A 21,582-nucleotide genomic window follows, 5' to 3' on the forward strand; every position below is an offset into this window, starting at 1 on the left:
ATACTGGGCTTGCTGGACCTTTGGTCTGACCCAGTATGGCCATTCTCATGTTCTTAACAGTCATTGCATGAAACATTTAGATAAAAAAAATTCTATATTGCAGTTTAAATACTTTTTAAATTCTACAAAATGATATGGGGAAAAATATATATTAATTACAGACTTACCCCCTTTTTAGCTTGATTTGGCTTCTTTTTCATAATGGAGGTGCCCTCTGCAAAGATTAACAATCATTACTTTGGCATATATAACTTTACATTTATCAATACTTGCAGATGCATATTTCCACAATTTAAGTTTTGGATTATAAGTTTGCAGTTCATTCTGCTGCTTTAGAATACTGCAGTTTCTACATGAAGAAATTTAGAAATTAGCTGTATTACTATACTTTAATGTTTGATGTATCTTGTTTTCCTGTTTGTTAGTGTTTACAATTTATGGCTAAATTTTCAAACCTGGGTGCCTAAAATCAGAATCCTAAATAGAAGCAAAGGATTTGTCAAACTGGATCAGACTGAAAATGGAGATATCCTATCTCCTAGAACTGGAAGGGACCTTGAAAGGTCATTGAGTCCAGCCCCCTGCCTTCACTAGCAGGACCAAGTACTGATTTTGCCCCAGATCCTTAAGTGGCCCCCTCAAAGACTGAACTCACAACCCTGGGTTTAGCAGGCCAATGCTCAAACCACTGAGCTATCCCCCCCGGATTCACTTAGTTCAGTACCTTGTCTCTAACAGTGGATAAACATATACAACTCCTGTGGACATCATTGGATTTTGTGGATGCTCAACCTTTCTGAAAATTAGGTGATTTATAATCTATATTTAAACACTTACTTTTTTAGAGTGCTAATTTAACTGTTTTTATTTAAGTGCATAAATATCGATTTAGGAATCTAACTTTAGGCACCTAAAGTTTGAAAATTTCAACCGTAGTGTTTAATACTAAATTTTGAGGTGTGGAAATGAAGTGAAGTTATTTTGCATAATGTCTATCAAAATCCCTAATATAGAGATTTTTGTTAATATGACTTTAATAAAACAGTGAAGAAAATTTTGTAATCTTTCACAGTGACTGACACATTAAGCCAAAGCATATAACTTTCATAATAGGAATTTTAAAATTATTCTCACTATAATAATCCATAACGTCCAATGAATGTTTGTGTATACTGTGAAATTAGTTTAAGCTCTAAATTAGTTGGAAGCCATCTTACATGACAGAGAATTACAGGCAACAGGTGGTCTTGCAATGTTCAATATAACTGTGAAAGCATTCAGTTTATTTCTGTGGCACATATTCCTTGAAATATGCAAAACATGTACCCTAAGGCATACTATTCTTCCTTAAACTTAATTAAGTACTAACAAATAATTTGTAAGTACGAACTGAAACTCACACTTTGAGCCAAGACTTCAAATCTCAGTATAATAATAGTACCTTCATAATAACTTGCATTTACTATAAGTGCATTGGAGCTGGAGATGTAATTTGCAGCTTGTGTAGATATCTGAAACTCTAGGTATGTGCTCAGACCAGCTAGCCTGTCCTGCTGCTCATGCAACCATGGCTATGCTCCTATTTTTAGTGCACTAGTTCAATCAGAACTAATGCAGGTATGTCTAGCCGAGCTGGAAATTGTATCTCTAGCTCCAGTTATATGTACCCAAAGAGATTTTACTTTTGGAAGGTGTGCCATGTTTTATTACAAAGTTGCTGTTTCAATGTTTTATTAGCTACATATATATCTCCAGCTCCAAATAATGCTGTGAAGATTCATTTAATAAAGTTATTTTTGCCTAGTATTTTTCTGTGTGTAAAAATCTGCAGCAGAATCTGCACCTCTCAATAATGAGGACACTCAGATATATTTGGATGGGAGGATGAATCTGACTTTCCTATACTCTAGACTAATTTCCAATTCATAAAAAAACCCAACTTTAAAAATACTAGCCTGGATCATCCCTTCCGGGGGGAGGAGGGCGTATTGTTTCTGCTGGGGGGATAAGTCACAAGAACAGCTTCTCCAAATATGGCAGACTCAGTGTCCACAAGAGCCAGTTCAACCACACAAAACCTAGTGCCTCTGCACTAGCTCAAGCCTCCAGCATCCTCTTCTCTCTCTCCCTGGTAGCCTGGTCTGTATTATCTTTTTTGCCTAAGCTACATGAGGCCAGACAATGTGTATGCCTCTGGTTGGGTCCCATTCTTCCCCAGCCCTCTCAGCGTACATTTTCTCCCCACATGCACCCCAGAAATGCAGAGAGATTTTGAGAGAGAGAGAGAAAGAGGGGAGTCGGGGGGGTGAGGGGGGATGACAAAGACCTGTGTATGGAAAGTCCTCTCCATGGATAAACCTAGGAGGAATGATTTGGGCGGGAATTTGTTTGAGTTACTTGCTCTTGTACTACAACTTTGCATTGCAATACACGTTTTCTGTAAATATGTACTGAAAGCAACTTTCCATTTCAAGATGGTCCATTTCAACTAGTAACTTTTCTGTTATTACTGACTTATTTAGCTTTTAAATTCCTTGGTACAGAGACTATGTCTTTATATTTGTGAAGTGGCATGTAAAGCTAGTTTTAAATTTTTTTATATAATAATAATTGCTCTACTCTTGACATCAGAATGCCATTTTCAGTCAGCATGAAGGAACAGACACTTTCCCCCTATAAGAATACCATCATATTTATAATAAGTTACTAAAATTATCATAAAGACTATAATATATTTTTGGGAATATTTTCTTTCATTTGTGGAAAACTTAATTTATTACGTTTACCTCAGGTAGTTACCCTACAACTACTTAATTTATGCTGTAAGATACATCTCTGCAGTGTTGCTTAAATTATGAACTTTACATGCTAAAAATGTGTATTATTAATTTTTCTGCAATAAATTAGAAAATGGTTTTAAACTAAAAATTATTGCTGGAAAGAGAGCAAAATTATGTTTAAGACAGACAGACAGACAAGCCTATTAGTGAAACACGTGTTTGCTTAATGTAAATAGCAGGCCATGAATTACAGTACAACGCTCTATTCCACCTGTGTGCTTAAGTGTGGAACCTGAAGCAGCCCAACAGGAGCTCTAAAACATTAATGATCACCTTTGTTAGGTGCGATGCCTGCAGCATTTAAATTCAGCAACTCGGCTAAAATGAGAAATAAAAACAAAGAGCACTGAGTAAAAATCACTTTTTAAGTGTCATACATTGTTTAACAGAAACAGCTGTATTAACATATTATATTACAAGTTAATCTGTTTCAGTTAGCCCATGTGTATAAATATTAAAATAAGACTTGCACATTTCTTCCCAACCCAACATTTCCTTTAACAACGTATATTCGAGTAAAATATATTGTTCATCTATCTGTTTAGGGCCATTACCTAATGCAGCTTTTGGTGACACACTAAGGCAATCAACACTTGGTCCATGGTCTGGTTCACCTAAAAATTTAAAAAATATTGAGAACAACAGAAGTATGTTTAGTAGGATGTTTTGAACAGCTCATGAATTCAGAAGATTTTTTTTTTTTTTTTTTTTTTAAGGTAACTTCCCTGCCCACAATCTTAAACCTGGTTCTCTCTTCATTTACCTGTACTTTTCTGTATTTGCACAGAGACATATAGTGCTTGATGCACAGTTAAAATTACATGTCTCCTATAGTAACATTACCAGTGACTCACAAAACAGCAGGTAGAAGGGGCATTTTAGTGATATTCAGATAATTTCTATTGTAACTGCTCAAAATTTCAGTGTCTGTCTTGGGCTACAAAACCTGAAAAGAGAAGCTTGAAATATGTTTGGAAGATACAGAAGTAAAAATTAGCAAATTCCAGGAACCAGAGGTTGAAAATTTTGACTTATGTGTGTTATTTACAAGGACGTAACCAAATATGGGAAAAACAGAATGATACAAGGGGGAAAAATACATCTGAACAGAATTGGTTTTAAAAACCTATTTAAAACTGGCTCAAGTTAACATCTTTTCCTTGGCCAGCAGGACATGGCATACTAATCCCTACCCTGTTTACAGCTCTTGGGCCTGGTCTACACTAGGAGTTTATCTCGAATTTAGCAGCGTTAAACCGAATTAACCCTGCAGCCGTCCACACCACGAAGCCCTTTACTTCGATGTAAAGGGCTCTTAATATCGATATCTGTACTCCTCCCCGACGAGGGGAGTACCACTGAAATCGGTATTGCCATTTCGGATTAGGGTTAGTGTGGCTTCAATTTGACGGTATTGGCCTCCGGGACCTATCCCAGAGTGCACCATTGTGACCTCTCTGGACAGCAATCTGAACTCGGATGCACCGGCCAGGTAGAAGGAAAAGCCCCGCGAACTTTTGTTCTACATTTCCTGTTTGCCCAGCGTGCAGCGCACAGGTGACCATGCAGAGCTCATCATCACAGGTAACCATGCAGTCCGAGAATTGAAAAAGAGCACCAGCATGGCCTGTACGGGAGGTACTGGATCTGATCGCTATATGGGGAGAGGATTCAGTGCTAGCAGAACTACGTTCCAAAAGACGAAATGCCAAAACATTTGAAAAAATCTCCAAGGGCATGACGGAGAGAGGCCACAATAGGGACTCACTACAGTGCCGCACGAAAGGTAAAGAGCTCAGACAAGCCTATCAAAAAACAAAGGAGGCAAACGGTCGCTCCGGGTCAGAGTCACAGACATGCCGCTTCTACGCTGAGCTGCATGCAGTTCTGGGTGGGGAGGAAGGGGGCGCCACCACTACCCCACCTCTGACCATGGATTCCGAGGCGGGGGTAACCTCAGCCATGCCTGAGGATTCTGCAGATGGGAGGAGGATGATGACGAGCTTGTGGAGAGCACACAGCACTCCGTTCTTCCCAACAGCCAGGATCTTTTTCTCAACCTGACTGAAGCACCCTCCCAACCCCCAGACAATGAGGCCATGGAAGGAACCTCCGGTAAGTGTACCTTTGTAAATATAAAACATGGTTTAAAAGCAAGCGTTTTTTAATGATTAATTTGCCCTGAGGACTTGGGATGCATTCGCGGCCAGTGCAGCTACTGGAAAAGTCTGTTAACGTGTTTGGGGATGCAGCAGAAATCCTCCAGGGACATCCCCATGAAGCTCTCCTGGAGCTTTCCACAAGGTTTCTTGGCAGTGCAGCCTTATTCCGTCCTCCATGGTAGGACACTTGACCATGCCATGCTAGTAGCAAGTAATCTGGTATCACTGCATGACAAAGCCTGGCAGCGTATCGTCCCGGTATTTGCTGGCATTCAAGCAACATCCGTTCTTTATCTCGCTGTGTTATCCTCAGGAGTGTGATATCGTTCATGGTAACCTGGTTGAAATACGGAAATTTAATTAAGGGGACAGAGGTGGCCGTTCCTACCAGGCTGTTTGCCTGTGGCTGAAAAGAAATCCTTCCCTGCAGTTAGCCACTCGGTGGGGGGAGGGATAAAGCGATCATCCCAGAGAATTGGATGGGGGGGGTAAGTTTGGTTTCTGCTGCTGCACGTTAACAGGAAAACTGCAGCACTCAATGGGCTTTGCTTAGTATGTGGGAAAGGAGGGCGCTGCTTGTAGGAAAGCTGCAGAAGCCGAAAGACAATGGCTTACCATGGCCGCATGCAAGCCGAATTCTGTTGCCCGGACCTGCGTCTGTGCTCTCGAACACCAAAGTCGCAGGCACTCAATATCAAGATGCAAAATGCGACCTTGTACCGAAATCACATATGCTATGTAATGTGACTAGTGTTGTTCACCGTGAAAGAGTATAAGCATTGTTCTGTAAAATGTATCTTTTTAAATATTTTTCTCCCTTTTTTCCCTCCCTCCCGCAGCTGCAAATTTTTCAAGCCTCTCTCCTCCGTCCCGAAGGCTATCCCAGATAAGGCAGCGAAAAAAAGAGGACGCGAGACTAAATGTTCTCGGAAATCATGGAATCCACCCACAATGAAAGAGCTCATCTGAATGAGTGGAAGGACACGGTATCAAAGTACAGGAAAGATGCCAGTGAACGTGAGGCCATAAGGGACGGTCGAGATGAGAGGTGGCAGGCTGCAACACTGGGGCTGCTGCGTGATCAAACCGACATGCTCCGGCGTCTGGTGGAGCTTCAGGAACGGCAGCAGGATCACACCATTCTGCACTTGCTCAGCCTGTAGTTGAACACGTCCTGATTACTGTCCAGGCTTCCTGAATATGGCTTCATGAGCCATGGCATTAAGGGGTACGCTGGGTCCCCAAGGATAACTATAGGCAGTTCAACATCCCCAACTGTTATTTTCTGGTCCGGGAAGTAAGTCCCTTGCTGCAGCAGTTTAAACAGAGTAGTGTTCCTGAACATGCGAGCGTCATGAACCCTTCCTGGCCAGCCCACGTTGATGTTGGTGAAACGTCCCTAGTGATCCACCAGTGCTTGCAGCACCATTGAAAAGTACCCCTTGCGGTTTACGTACTGGCTGCCCTGGTGCTCCGGTGCCAAGATAGGGATGTGGGTTCCATCTATCACCCCACCACAGTTAGGGAATCCCATTGCAGCAAAGGCATCCACTACGACCTGCACGTTTCCCAGAGTCACTACCTTTGGTAGCAGCAGCTCAGTGATTGCTTTGGCTACTTGCATCACAGCAGCCCCCACAGTAGATTTGCCCACTCCAAATTGATTCCCGACTGACCGGTAGCTGTTTGGTGTTGCAAGCTTCCACAGGGCTATCGCCACTCGCTTCTCAACTGCGAGGGCTGCTCTCATCTTGGTATTCTGGCGCTTCGGGGCAGGGGAAAGCAAGTCACAAAGTTCCATGAAAGTGGCCTTATGCATGTGAAAGTTTTGCAGCCACTGGGAATCATCCCACACCTGCAACACTATGCGGTCCCACCAGTCTGTGCTTGTTTCCTGGGCCCAGAATCGGCGTTCCACGGCATGAACCTGCCCCATTAATAGCATGATCTCCAAAGCACCGGGGCCCGCGGTTTGATAGAATTCCATGTCCTCATCACTCTCGTCGCCGCGCTGCCATAGCCTACTCCTCGTCACCTGGTTTTGCAGGTTCTGGTTCAGCATAAACTGCACGATAACATGCGAGGTGTTTACAATGTTCATGACTGCTGTCTTGAGCTGAGCGGGCTCCATGCTTGCCGCGGTATGGCGTCTGCACTGTTCACCCAGGAAAAAGGCGCAAAACGGTTGTCTGCCGTTGCTTTCCTGGCGGGAGGGGGAGGATGTACCCAGAACCACCCGCGACAATGTTTTTGGCCCCATCAGGCATTGGGATCTCAACCCAGAATACCAATGGGCAGAGGAGACTGCGGGAACTACATATTAGCTGAGGAATACAGAGTAATGGAAGGTAAATAGTATAATGGCTAACAAGGGTCAGGCTGGTGACTCTTGCCTACATGCTCGGGGTCTTGCTGATCGCCATATTTGGGGTCGGGAAGGAATTTTCCTCCAGGGTAGATTGGCTGAGGCCCTGGAGGTTTTTCGCCTTCCTCCGCAGCATGGGGCAGGGATCGCTAGCAGGAGGGTTCTCTGCCATTTGAAGTCACTAAAACACAGGATTTGGGGACTTCATCAGCAGAGTCAAGGGAAGGGTAGGGACGGTTTTGTGGCCTGCAGCATGCAGGGGGTCAGACCAGATCATCATAATGGTCCCTTCTGACCTTAAAGTCTATGAGTCTATGAACTATGGGATAGCTATAGGATAGCTACCCACAGTGCAACGCTCCAGAAATCAACACTAGCCCCGGTACATGGACGCACACCGCCGAATTAATGTACTTAGTGTGGCTGCATACATTCGACTTCATACAATCTGTTGCCAAAAACCGGTTTCTGTAAAATCGGAATAATCCCGTAGTGTAGACATACATTTTTTGTTTTCCTACTAAGGGTAATGGCTGGTTCACATAGACCAGACAAACTGAGTTAGCCTGAGCCACTTCTAAGTCTTATTTAAAGCCAGTTCTGCTAACAAGATTTAACTCTCAATATAAATAGGGCTTAAGTCTCTGGTTGAGTTACAGGTCATTGTCTGCATTCTTAAAATACATAATTCAGATTTGTAGTGTTGCAGAAAAAAAATCAATATACTTTTTATTTACATAAGCAGAATAGTTTTCATGAGTTCACATACAAAACTATAATGGAAAAAAAAAATCAGTGTTACTATTAACATTCTTATCCATATATTTCACTTAACAAATGTGAAATAAAATAAAATCTTAGACAATTAAGCTGCTACTTGATTTATGAGAAAAAGCCCTCAAGTAACCTAGCAACACCAAATTTTAATCTATTAGTAACCTATGAACTGCTAACTAATAATAAAATATCTTTAAAAATGTAAATACATTATTAAAATGACTTTCTGGTGTAAGACTTGCATTATGTTTTCAGTAATTTCCAATGTGACCAAGTCTAATGGATCATTCAAAGAGTAAAATCTGGCCCAAAGGGTTTCAAATTAAATTTAAGTGTCTCTAACAACACATGCAGTCCTGTACAGCACGGCATGACCCCTCTACACAGTGTTCCCTACCTACCCAAAGGCTTCTTAAATTATTGCCAGCAGAACACAATTACATGGTGCATAACTGTTATTGTTATAATAAGTAGCATTAAAAACTAAAATCAACACAGAGGTGAACTTAGTTTATTGTTAATGGAGGGAGGATGAACCATACCTTCATTAGCTTCTGGAATGATTTCTGAAGAACCCTCCTTTTGAAAAACTGGCTCCGGTTCTGATGATGCCCATTCTGTGCTACTCACCTGCAACAGGAAAAGGAAGTTACTAAATAAAAATGTACAGAAAATAAAATGCATTAAGTAAAATACAAATAGTATCTGCATTGACTAAGTAAGACAGTGACTGATCTTAGCATTTTCAGTATGACACATTTTGGGGTAACTTGGATTTGATTTCTCATATCATAGCTACAGTTTGTTTTAAAAATCACCCTCAATTAGTAATGACCTTTTTCTTGTTAAATAGGTACAACCATAATACACAAACCACATAAGGGAGTAAATAAATTTACCAAAAACAGCTGCTTCTAACAAGATACATACTAATGGCCTGATTTTTCCATAAGGTGCTGAGCGTCTGCTATCTCCCATTTATTTCAAAGGGCTTGTGGGGGGTCCTCAGCACTTAAAGATTAGGGTATACACCTCTACCCCGATATAACACGAATTCTGATATAACGCGGTAAAGCAGTGCTCCGGGGGGGCGGGGCTGTGCACTCCAGCGGATCAAAGCAAGTTCGATATAACGCGGTTTTCACCTATAACACGGTAAGATTTTTTGGCTCCCAAGGACAGCGTTATATCGAGATAGAGGTGTAATTGTTTTATTATATTTTACAGTATTTCTGTAGTTATTCTACACTGGTTATTCCATTTTGACCAAGATGATATGCTACAGAAAAGCTGGACAGTTTATTTACTGCTCTACCCCCAAACTCTTCCCTTTTCTGTAGTCTTGCATCTCAAACTCTCTTAATGTTTCATTTTGGACATTGAGCTGCCATCTCATCTTTTCCTGGCAAACCTGCTCTTCACCTTCTTGATAGAAAATTTCACTATCCTGCCCACCAGCCAGGCTTGCAACTTTGGCATCATTTATTATGCGCTCTCCCCACAACGCACCTGTCACCAACTCCTGCTTGTTCTTCCTTTACAACTCAAATTAATGCTTTCCTACAACCCTATTGTTAAAATCATTGTAATGCCCTGATTATCTCTTGCAAGGACTACTGCCAACTTGCTCCTCTCTGGAGTCCCTCCTTTACAGGCCATCCAAAAACTTGCTGTGAAAATCATCTTTTTCTCCTGTTCAGACCATGTCCCTTCACTATTTAAATTATTTTACTGACTTCCACGTCAAGTTCCAGGTTCTGGTCCTAAGCTTCAAGGATATGTACAACTCTACTCCCATCTACAACTCTACTTCACCATTTTCATTTCTTGCTCTCTTCTTTGGTTCTGCCCAAGTAATCATTAGCCTCTTTCTCCCACTCTTGTTTTCACCATCTTCCATGATAACTTGCATCCGAAGAAGTGGGCTGTAGTCCACGAAAGCTTATGCTCTAATAAATTTGTTAGTCTCTAAGGTGCCACAAGTACTCCTGTTCTTTTTGCGGATACAGACTAACACGGCTGCTACTCTGAAACCTGTCTTTATGCTTAGAAGTCTTCAACTTATTTTGCAGTCCCAGGAAAGATTGTCTTGTCACTAAGATACTGAATCGGAATTCAGGATAGCTAGGTCAATTCTGGGCTTTGCCACAGAATATCTGGGTGATGTTGGGAAAGCAACTTAAACTCTATGCCCTAGTTCTCCATCTATAAAATGAGGATATACTTCCCTACCTCACAGAGATATTACAAGGATAAATGTATTAATGTTTGTGAGACACTCAGATACTAATGCTGACAGGGAACCACAAAATCATGCAGCCAGATGGATTTGAATCGCACCTTAAAAAATTTCTGTGAAGCCTTACAAATACAATAAGAATTAATTTAAAAAATAATTTAAAGTGAAAATTGAGGAAAAATGTAAAAATTGTTTTCCATTGAAAATGCACTCTATGAGCGGTACTGCCCCATTACTAAGGTTACTATTTAGTCACGGATATTTTTAGTAAAAGTTGTGGACACGTCGCAGTCAATAAACAAAAAATTACTGCCCGGGGCCATGGGCTGCGGCTGCTCTGGCCAGCCACCCAGGAACCGCTGCCCAGAGCCACGGCTGCTCCAGCTGGCTGCCCGGGGACCGCTGCTGGGGCCATCGAAGCAGCGGCTGGTGTGGCTGTCCCCAGAGGTCACCTGAGCAGCTGGTCCCGGAGCCAGCTGCTTGGGCAACCCTTGGGTCAGCCACACTGGCCCCTGCAGAAGTCACGGTGGTCACAGAATCCGCGACCTCCGTGACAGTAATGGGTAGGGCTCCGTGCCTAACTGCTGACATCTCCCTTTCCTTAAACTCCCCAAAAAATTATACCCACTCTAATCTTGTCATTTTCATTGTCATTTTTTAAGTAATTTAGCTAGTAAGCACTTGAGGGTAACTTTTTATTTGCCTATAAAGCACTGTGCACGCTATTATACTATAACAACTTTAATACCAATCTTCGTAAACTGACGAGGAATGGGCATTTTGCATATCAAGGGCTAGTCTGTCAGTACAGAATCACAGAAATAGAGGACTGGAAGAGACCTTGACAGGTCATCTAGTCCATTCCCCTGCACTTATCTATTTTTAAAAACCTCCAATGACGGAGATTTCACAATCTCACTAAGTAATTTGTTCCAGTGCCGTTCCAGTTAGGAATTGTTTCCTAATGTCTAACCTAAATTTCCTTTGCTGCAAGTTAAGCCCATTACTTCTTGTCCTGTCCTCAGTGGATAAGGAGAACTTATCATCCTCCACTTAATAACCAACTTCTATGTATTTGAAGACTGCTACCACATCCCCACACTCAGTCTTCTCTTCTCCAGACAAACCAAACCAAATTGTTTTCAATCTTTCCTCGTATGTCATGTTGTCTAGACCTTTAATCATTCTTGTTGCTCTCCTCTGGACCTTCTCCAAATTTGTCCACATCTTTCCCAAAGTGTGGTGCCCAGAGCTGGAGCAACACTCCAGCTGAGGCCTTATCAGAGCTGAGTAGAGTGAAAGAATTACTTCTCGGGTCTTGCTTACAACACTTCTACTAATACATCCCAGAATGATGTTCGCTTTTTTTGCAACAGTATTACATTGTTGACTCATACTTAGTTGGTGATCCACTATAACCTCCAGGTCATTTCTGCCTTTCCTAACCAGTCATTTCCCATTTTGTATTTGTGCAATTAATTATGCAAAGTACTATACTTAGGAAGGAATTTGTCCTTATTGAATTTAATCCTATTTGTTTCAGATAATTTCTCCAGTTTGTCAAGATCATTTAGAATTCTAATCCTGTCCTCCAAAATGCTTGCAACCCCTCCCAGCTTGGTATCCTCTGCAAACTTTATAAGTGTAAGCTCTATGCCATTATCCAAATCATTTTTGAAGATATTAAATAGAACCGAACCCAGGATAGATCCCTGCGGGACCCCACTCAATATGACCTTCCAGCTTGACTGTGAACCATTGATAACTGCTCTCTGAATACGCTTTTCCAGCCACCTTATAGAAGGTTCATCTAGGCTATATTTCTATAATTTGTTTATGAGAAGGTCATGTAAGACAATATCAAAAACCTTGCTAAAGTTAAGGTATCACACCCATTGCTTCCTCTTACCCTACTCACAAGGTTTGTTACCCTCTCAAAGAATGATATTAGGTTGGTCTGACATGATTTGTTCTGACAAATCCATGTTGACTGTTACTTATCTTATTTTCTTCTAGGTGCTTACAAACTCGTTATTTGCTCCATTATCTTTCCATACAGAAGTCAAGCTGATGTCTATAATTTCCTGGTTTGTCCTTATATCCTTTTTATAGCTAGGTACTATATTTGCCCCTTTCCGGTCCTCTGGGATCTCTCCGATCTTCTACAAGTTCTCAAAGATAACCACCGATGGCTCAGAGTTCTCCTCAGCCAGTTCCTTAAGTATTCTAGGATGTATTTCATTAGGCCCTGCCGACATGAACACATCTAACTTGTTTAAATTATTCTTAAGTTGTTTTTTTCCTGTTTTAGCCTCAGATCCTACCTCATTTACACTGATATTTACTATGGTAGTCATCCAGTCACTGCTAATTTGTCTGGGGAAAACTGAAACTGACCATTGCTGTGTTTCTCTTATCGTCATTCTCTCCCCATTGAGAAATATACTGAACCTTGTGAAAGGTTCTTTATCTCTTTGGGCATTCTATTATGGCAATACTTGACATTGCTTGTAATAATATCAAGCTACTACAAATTTAAGATCATAGCTGCTAAAACTGCTTTCTAATCCAGGCATCTGGATTTTTCTAACAGATTTATTTGGGCATAAGATGCATCTGAAGAAGTGAGGTTTTTTACCCATAAAAGCTTATGCCCAAATAAATGTGTTAGTCTTTAAGGTGCCACCGGACTCCTTGTTGTTTTTGTGCATACAGACTAACACGGCTACCCCGATACTGGATTTTTCTGTTACCATACTCCCAAGGCTACTGAAGCTCTAACAACTGAACTGAATGTTGCCTCTATCACTTCCATGTGAAATTGTAGAAAGGTGCATCGGGCACAGAGGAAGTGAGGCAGACTAAGTTTCAGCTGAAAAGGTGAACTAAAATTAAAAGAATAGTGACAGCATGAAGTACAATACTTTAGCTCTTATAAAGATCAAATAAGTATTCTGGAGATTCTATTTTTTCAGAGAAATTTCCACTTACAAATTTTTGCTAGGAGCTATTATACCTGTATTGATTTACTATACATTTATGGTAGATTTAATTAGTTATAATGTTTTGATCTCGTCTGACAAATTTACTGTGACTAAAAGTACAGCATCTATGGGTCACAAAATAAATAGGGAAGTAGCTTCAACCCAACTGTTGTCAGACTAGCATCCTTCCTATAAAAAAGTTGTGTTTCAGAGATTAGTATCTATCTATCACAAAGTATACATTTAACAACACTGAGACAATGAGCACTTGAAAAGACTAATGTAAGAATTATGTACAGCATATTCTATACCTTCGGAGAAGCATGTGATGCAAAAAAATCCTCCTCTTTTTGCTGGGGTGACACAGGCGGAATTCCACAGCCATCAATCCACAACTAGAAAAAAAAAACATCTTATGATCAGAGCTTCAACTTCCATCTGAGATTACACAAATATATTTAAAAATTCTTCCAAATATATAGGACAAAAATGAAAGTTTTTTTTAAAAACTAAGACTTAAATTGATCATACGGACAATGCCAGATTCATGACACAGCCTTTTATCCCAAAGGCAACACATTTCATTTTCCACATTGTCTGCTGTCCCACTCTAATAACTGTCCAAGGCTGGTTCTCTTTTCTCACCCGTTACCTGAAGCAGCAGGTTCTGAACCTTTTTAATAAAAACAAGAATTGAAAAAATGGTCTTTTAAGTGTTGATGTAGTACAGGAATCAGCAATCTTTGGCATGTGGCCCGCCAGGGGAAGGAGCACGGGACGAGGGATGTGCTGGACACCGCTTCCCACAGCCCCCATTGGCCTGGAGTAGTGAACCGTGGCCAGTGGGAGCCGTGATCAGCCGAACCTGCGGACGCGGCAGGTAAACAAACCAGCCTGGCCCGCGTGCCAAAGGTTGCCGATCCCTGATGTAGTGCTTTCAAAACCTAAAGTGCTCATTATAATGTAATGAAAATGTAGCATTTGATTGCGATTAACAAACATACTTTGAACTAAATAAAAATAGGTTTTAGAGTTTCAACAATTTGATTCATATTCAACATTCCTTACATCACATACCTATTATATATGCCATAATTATATGTACAATTTTAAACTGAATTGTTCAAAAGTTCAAAGATATATTGTTTTCCTTAAAAAATTCAGAATCTCAAAAAAATATTTATCATGGTGCAGGTGTATCTATGCTATATGCAATTAAAAAAAGCCACCAAGTACCTTAAGTAGCAATCTAAGATGATTACAGGAAAGCATAAGGTAATGTTTAAAAAATAACTTTTCAGGCTAGCTACCTGCTTATTTTCCCAGATAAATATATGGGGAGGGAGGTTGTTATTGTTGTTTTTTAAGCCCATTTGATTTTTAAATGAATCTTTCTTTTCCCACTGTGAAAAGCAGTTTCCCTCCAGACTGTTGAATTCTTCCTAGGAAACATGCCTCACTGTGAACTTTGTGGGCAAATGTTGTTTGAACCGTTAACCACCCTGGAACTTGATCCGATAAGATAAAACCATTTTTTCCCCCAAATATCTCACAGCTATCTATGTTTTTCCCCCTAATATTCCTATTCTGTATCAGAGTATAACAATCAAAACACAAGACTTAGACAACAACTGGAAAAAGCCTTCCAAACTTTCTTAACATGGCTTAGCCCTACTTTGAAGGAATCCTCCCACTCACTCCCAAGAATAAGAGGGCGACAAAGTTTCCGTCACATTTAAGGGCTCAATTGGCACGGTACTGATATTTAACTCCCCATTGATTTTGAAAGAAGGCTGAAGGCTTTCAGCACGTTGCAGGACCTTGCAAGTCAGGACTTTAATCCTTTGCCTGCACCCTGAGACAATTGATAAGAAAGTCACTTCTCATGGTAGTTCGAATTTTGTGGACTAGAAAACTAACATACTAGCCGTCTATTCCATAAAGGTCACAGAATAATAAGTTGGTAGTAACTTTACTTCTATACTAGCTTGAGTAGGATTTGAGCCAGTGACCCAGAGAAAGAAAGTCCCTATATCATTACCAAACCCCAAAAGTATTTTTTAAAGTATGCATTTCATAATCCTTGCTGACCATCCTTTTTTGTACTATTTTCACCTGCTCTATTAACTGATAGGGGATCAACTCCAGAAGAAGCAAAATACATATACTTTAAAAAAAAAATACTGACACTTTTTCCATTAAAGTTACATAAATTCATAAATATGTTAATCCATAACTACAATAACTGTAATTAAAAACAATAAAAATGACATCTTTTTAATGAACTCTGTAAGGTTCTAGCATTCATAATTATTAACACAGTAATACTCATCTGATTAATCCAAAACTGTGTGACAATATTAGCTCACACTTGACTTTCTTAGCATTTCCCTCCCTCCCCAACTAACAAGATTAGTTTCACTACTTCATCTCCTAGCCCCACAGATTCACTGCAATTTGTATTTACTTAGCTACAAAAACAGACAAAACACCACTCTACATTACATTTTGGCTACTGTTTAGAAATCTAAAATTACTTTGGAGCCAGGAAATCAATTATTTTATATTAAAATGAATGATCTAATGCATTACTTACATCAGTACCATGCTTCCTTGTTGCTTGTGTTGCAAGATATTTAATCTTTTCCCTGTAAAGTTGCGCACCACGACTATTGTACTTGGCATTGGTGTCATTTGTTGTGCACCCATGTTGATGGAAAAATGCAGACTATAAAAATAAACAAAAACATGCATATTATGAGAAACAGAATTAAACATTTGTGTGGTAGAACAAGGCAATTTTAAATGGTTAGATGCCAAATAATTTTATTTTAAAAATTACTAACATTTATATATCTTATTGGACCACCTTCTGTTGGTAAGAGAGACAACAGAAGTTGGTCCAATAAAAGATATTACCTCAACCTCTTTGATTCTCTAATATCTTGGAACCAACATGGCTACATCATCACTACATACAAAAATATTTAGTCCAAAGAAACAAGAAATTATAGGTCAGCTCTCATTACTTGTTTCTTTTACTGCCAAATCATGGAAAACCAAAAATCAAAACATGGAATTATTGATACAGTCTATTCATGAGATTATCTATGGGGATGTGACTCCATTTTAGACACAAGATTTATAAAAGAACCCCTACAGGACACCATGATTAAAAACCAAGCAAAATAATCACAGTTATTAACCATGGCTATTTTATTATTAAAAAATGGAAAAGAAAATATTAAACAAAACAACCCAAATGATCAGAGACTGTAACTGAAGTAACCACTTTCTCTATGCCTCTTTGTGGAGAGCTTTTAGCAGAGATTACACCTTTGACGATGCCATCTGTGGGTCATTCTTCACTTAGCCCTGGTCTACACAACAGGGTTAGGTCGAATTTAGCCACGTTAGGTCGATTTTATAATGAATACAAAAGCAATCCCGTTCCGTCAACCTAAAGGGCTCTTAAAATCGACTTCTGTACTCCTCCCCGGTGAGGGGAGTAGCACTAAAATCGACCTTGCTGGGTTGAATTTGGGGTAGTGCAGATGCAAATCAACATTATTTGCCTCCGGGAGCTATCCCAGAGTGCTCCAATGTGATCGCTCTGGACAGCATTTTCAACTCCGATGCACTAGCCATGTACACAGGAAAAGCCCCAGGAACTTATGAATTTCATTTCCTGTTTGGTCAGCATGGTGAGCTCAGCAGCACAGGTGACCATGCAGCCCCCCAGAATCGCAAACAAGCTCCAGCATGGAGCAAACAGGAGACACTGGCTTTGACTGCTGTATGGGGAGAAGAATCTGTGCAGGCAGAACTCCGATCAACAAGAAGAAATGCTAATATATATGCCAAAATTGCACAGAGCATGATGGACAGAGGCTACAACAAGGACACACAGCAGTGCCTCGTGTGTCAAGGAGCTCAGGCAAGCCTACCAAAAGACAAAGGAGGCAAATGGTCACTCTGGGTCAGAGCCCCATACATGCCGCTTCTATGATCAGCTGCATGGCATTCTGGGGGTGGGGGGACTCTACCACTACCCCACCACTGTCCATGGACACCTGCAAGGGGGGAGTCTCACGCAACATGGAAGAGGATTTTGTGGATGATGAGGAGAATGCGCAGCAGGCAAGTGGTGAATCTGTTCTCCCCGGTAGCCAGGACCTTTTCATCACCTTGGAGCCAATACCCTCCCAAGGTGGGATCCCCAACCCTGAAGGCGGAGAAGACACCTCTGGTGAGTGCACATTTGTAACTACAGTAGAGGGTTTAAAAGCAATTTGCCCTGAACACTTGGGATGCATTCACAGCCAGTACAGCTACTGGAAAAGTCTGTTAACGTGTCTGGGGATGGAGCAGGAATCCTCCAGGAACATCTCCATGAAGCTCTCCTGGAGGTACTCTGAAAGCCTTTGCAGAAGGTTTCTGGGGAGGGCTGCCTTATTTCGTCCTCCACAGTAGAACACTTTACCACGCCAAACCAGTAGCAAGTAGTCTGAAATCATTGCAGCACAAAGCATGGCAGCAAATGGTCCTGGATTTTGGTCGCATTCAAGCAACATTCGGTCTATATCTTTCTGTATTAGCCTCAGTAGAGTGATATTATTCATGGTCACCAGGTTGAAATTGGGGAATTTTTGTAAGGGAACAGTAAAAGGACCCCGTTCATGCTGGGCTGTTTGCGCTTGGCTAAAAGGGATCATTCCTGAGAATAGCCATGCAGAAGAGGGAAGGGTGAAGGGATCGTCCCAAATAGCCACCCGTAGGGGGGAGGTGTGTGCTGCACATCCACCCGAAAACTGCAGTCCCTCCTTTTAAATGGCAAACCCAACTGGCATTTCTTGCTATGGGAAAGGAGGGTGCTGCAGTTTGAAAACATTCCCACATGGTGTGAAGGTGTTAGAAGCCAAACCCGTGTACCTTTTGGCTTACCATGGCGGCCTGGAAACTAAATTCTGTTGCCCAGTCATGTGTGCTGTGTCACCATACCGGCAGGCGCTCAATATAAAAGGCAAAATACGACCTTGTACCTAAAGCACGTGCTGTCTGCTGTGAATTGCTTGATTCACTGTGAAAGAGTCTCCCTTTTGTTCTCAGAAATGTATCATCTTAAATTTTACTCTCCCTTTTTATCCCCCCATAGGTGCAAATGTTTCTAGAAGGCAAAAAAAAATACACTCGCAATGACATGTTTTCTGAGCTCATGCAGTCCTCCCGCACTGATAGGGCACAGCTGAATGCATGGAGGCAATCAGTGGCAGAGTCCAGGAAAGCATTAAGTGAGCGCGATGAGAAGAGGCAGGATGCAATGCTGAGGCTAATGAGGGAGAAAACGGACATGCTCAGGCGTCTGGCAGAGCTGCAGGCAAGCCAACAAGAGCACAGACCACCGCTGCATCCACTGTACAACTGCCTGCCCTCCTCCCCAAGTTCCATAGCCTCCTCACCCAGATGCCCAAGAACGCAGGGGCAGAGGCTCCGGGCACCCAGCCACTCGACTCCAGAGGATGGCCCAAGCAACAGAAGGTTGTCATTCAAACAGTTTTGATTTGTACTGTGGCTACAATAAGCAATGTGGCCTTGTCCTTCCCCAGACTAGCTTATCAGTTATCTCCCCCCTTTTATTTTACATTAATGAAGAAAGAATGCATGGTTTCAAAACAATAATGACTATTTCCTTTGCGAGCTGTGATCGAAGGGGAAAGGGTGGTTGGCTTACAGGGAATTAAAATCAACAAAGGGGGTGGGTTTGCATCAAGGAGAAAAACACACAACTGTCACACTGTAGCCTGGAAAGTCATGAAACTGGTTTTCAAAGCCTCTCTGATGCACAGCACGCCTACCTGTGCTCTTCTAATCGCCCTGGTATCTGGCTGTTCAAAATTGGCAGCCAGGCGATTTGCCTCAACCTTCTACCCCGCCATAAATGTCTCCCCCTTACTCTCACAGATATTATGGAGCACACAGCAAGCAGTAATAACAATGGAAATATTGGTTGTGCTGAGGCCTAACCTATTCAGCAAACAGTACCAGTGAGCTTTTAAATGTCCAAAGGCACATTCTACCAACATTCTGCACTTGCTCAGCCTATAGTTGAACTGCTCCTTACTACTGTCCAGGCTGCCTGTGTATGGCTTCATGAGCCATGGAAGCAAGGGGTAGGCTGGGTTTCCAAGCATAACTATTGGCATTTCAACATCCCCAACAGTAATTTTCTGGTCTGGGAAGTAAGTCCCTTCTGGCAGCTGCTCAAACAGCCCAGCATTTCTAAAGATGTGAGCATCATGCACCTTTCCCAGTCATCCCACGTTGATGTCGGTGAAACGTCCCTTGTGATCCACCAGTGCTTGCAGCACCGTTGAGAAGTAGCTCTTGTGGTTTATGTATTGGTTGGCAAGGTGGTCCTGTGCCAAGATAGGGATATGGGTTCCGTCTGTCGCCCCACCACAATTAGGGAAAGCCATCCACTATGACCTGCACATTTCCCAGTCACTACCCTTGATAGCAGAACATCAGTGATTGCATTGGCTACTTGAATCACAGCAGTCCCCACAGTAGATTTGCCCACTCCAAATTGATTCCCAGACTGGTAGCAGTCAGGCGTTGCAAGCTTCCGCAGGGCTATCGCCACTCACTTCTCAACTGTCAGGACAGCTCTCATCTTAGTATTCCTGAGCTTCAGGGCGAGGGAAAGCAACTCACAGAGTTCGAGAAAGTGGCCTTACGTATGCAAAAGTTTCGCAGCCACTGGGTATCATCCCATACCTGCAACACTATGCGGTCCCACCCGTCTGTGCTTGTTTGCCAGGCCCAGAATCGGCGTTCCACTCTATCAACTATCCCCACTGCCGCCATGATGTCCCAATTGCCACATCCCATGCTTTCAGGAACATCTGTATCCATGTCCTCCTCACAATTGTCCTCGTGCTGCCGTCTCTTAGCCAGGTTCTGCACATACTGCAGTATAATGCGCGAGGTGTTTACAATGCTCACAACAGCAGCGGTGAGCTGCGCAGGTTCCATGCTTGCATCTGCACGGGTAACCCAGGAAAAAAGGTGCGAAACAATTGTCTGCAGTTGCTTTCATGGAGGGCGGGAGGGGAGACTGACTACATGTACCCCAAACCACCCGCAACAATGTTTTTGCCCCATTAGGCATTGGGAGTTTAACCCAGAATTCCAATGGGCAGCAGAGACTGTGGGAACTGTGAGATAGCTTCCCACAGTGCACCGCTCCGTGAGTCAATGTTAGCCACGGTAGTGAGGATGCACTCCGCCAACTTAATGCACTTAGTGGGGACATACACAATCGACTGTATAAAATCAACCTAATTTTGTAGTGTAGACATACACTTGGTTAATTGAGACCAAGGTAAATTGTTTCCCAAAATTATTGTGAATCCAGTCTTAGTATCTTAGATACTTAAAAACTATTTACATATGGACATAATTGGTTTAAGGGCAGGTGAACTTTGTCTAGGTTTTATTAATAGCTAGCAAGCTTATAGATGGGCAAAGCAAACAAACAATCTCAATTAAATCCTATGAAACCAAAAGAAATATTGAAATTTGTTACTTTTAGTTACTTTAAGCACCTGTCTTGAGACAGGTCAATTACAAATATTAAAAATCTCAAATCCAGTTAAATCCTACTATTTCTCTGTTTACCAATGTTAGGCCAGTCCTTCTCTCCAGAAATACATGGTCTAACCATTAGATGGTTAACAGGAGAAAATGTTAGTATCTTGAGTTACCACAGCATTTCCATATCCCAATAAAATCATTACAAGAATTTCAAATATAATCCCTTCGCAGTGTCTTTGTTACCTTCTCACCAATCCACATTGAAGTCTTGGGTAGGTTTTCCTTGGGTATGGTTTCTTCTTGAGTCTTTTCTGTTCTTAGCTATCTGTAGTAGTAGCTTGCTTGTAGAGGTGGACAGGATGAGTTGTGGAATGCTTGCTGTTTAAGCAGGGTAGCAGTATGTGTGAGATGGAGGAGGTGCTCACTTCACAGTTTTATACCCTTTCCTTCCTATTTTCATGAAAATTATAGGAAAACATCTCTTTCATGCATGTTTAGATTCCAAGTTGGTTGCTGTCATTCTTTCACTGGCTCAGTACTTTCCTGAGTTGTCCTTAAGAGCCTCTTCATCTTATGAAGATGTAGTTTGTTAATGAGATATGCATTACTATTGTAATTC

The 21,582-nt window shown here is 41.6% G+C and overlaps 1 protein-coding gene across 2 annotated transcripts in view; it reads right to left on the minus strand.

Annotated features, from left to right (window-relative positions):
* Nucleotides 1–21,582, minus strand: part of ARFGAP3 (ADP ribosylation factor GTPase activating protein 3) — a 77,126-nt gene that overhangs the window by 37,132 nt on the left and 18,412 nt on the right. Inside the window, exons 4-9 of one of the 2 annotated variants that reach the window (XM_054037546.1) lie at nucleotides 15,964–16,095; nucleotides 13,679–13,762; nucleotides 8,687–8,774; nucleotides 3,395–3,454; nucleotides 3,114–3,158; nucleotides 168–214 (exon numbers count right to left, since the gene is read on the minus strand). In XM_054037546.1, coding sequence (XP_053893521.1) covers nucleotides 168–214; nucleotides 3,114–3,158; nucleotides 3,395–3,454; nucleotides 8,687–8,774; nucleotides 13,679–13,762; nucleotides 15,964–16,095 — 456 coding nt within the window. The remainder of the gene's footprint in view (nucleotides 1–167; nucleotides 215–3,113; nucleotides 3,159–3,394; nucleotides 3,455–8,686; nucleotides 8,775–13,678; nucleotides 13,763–15,963; nucleotides 16,096–21,582) is intronic. The other variant, XM_054037555.1, reaches the window with a different exon arrangement.

The sequence above is a fragment of the Malaclemys terrapin genome, chromosome 1, assembly GCF_027887155.1.
Source record: "Malaclemys terrapin pileata isolate rMalTer1 chromosome 1, rMalTer1.hap1, whole genome shotgun sequence".
Taxonomy (NCBI): Eukaryota; Metazoa; Chordata; order Testudines; family Emydidae; genus Malaclemys; species Malaclemys terrapin.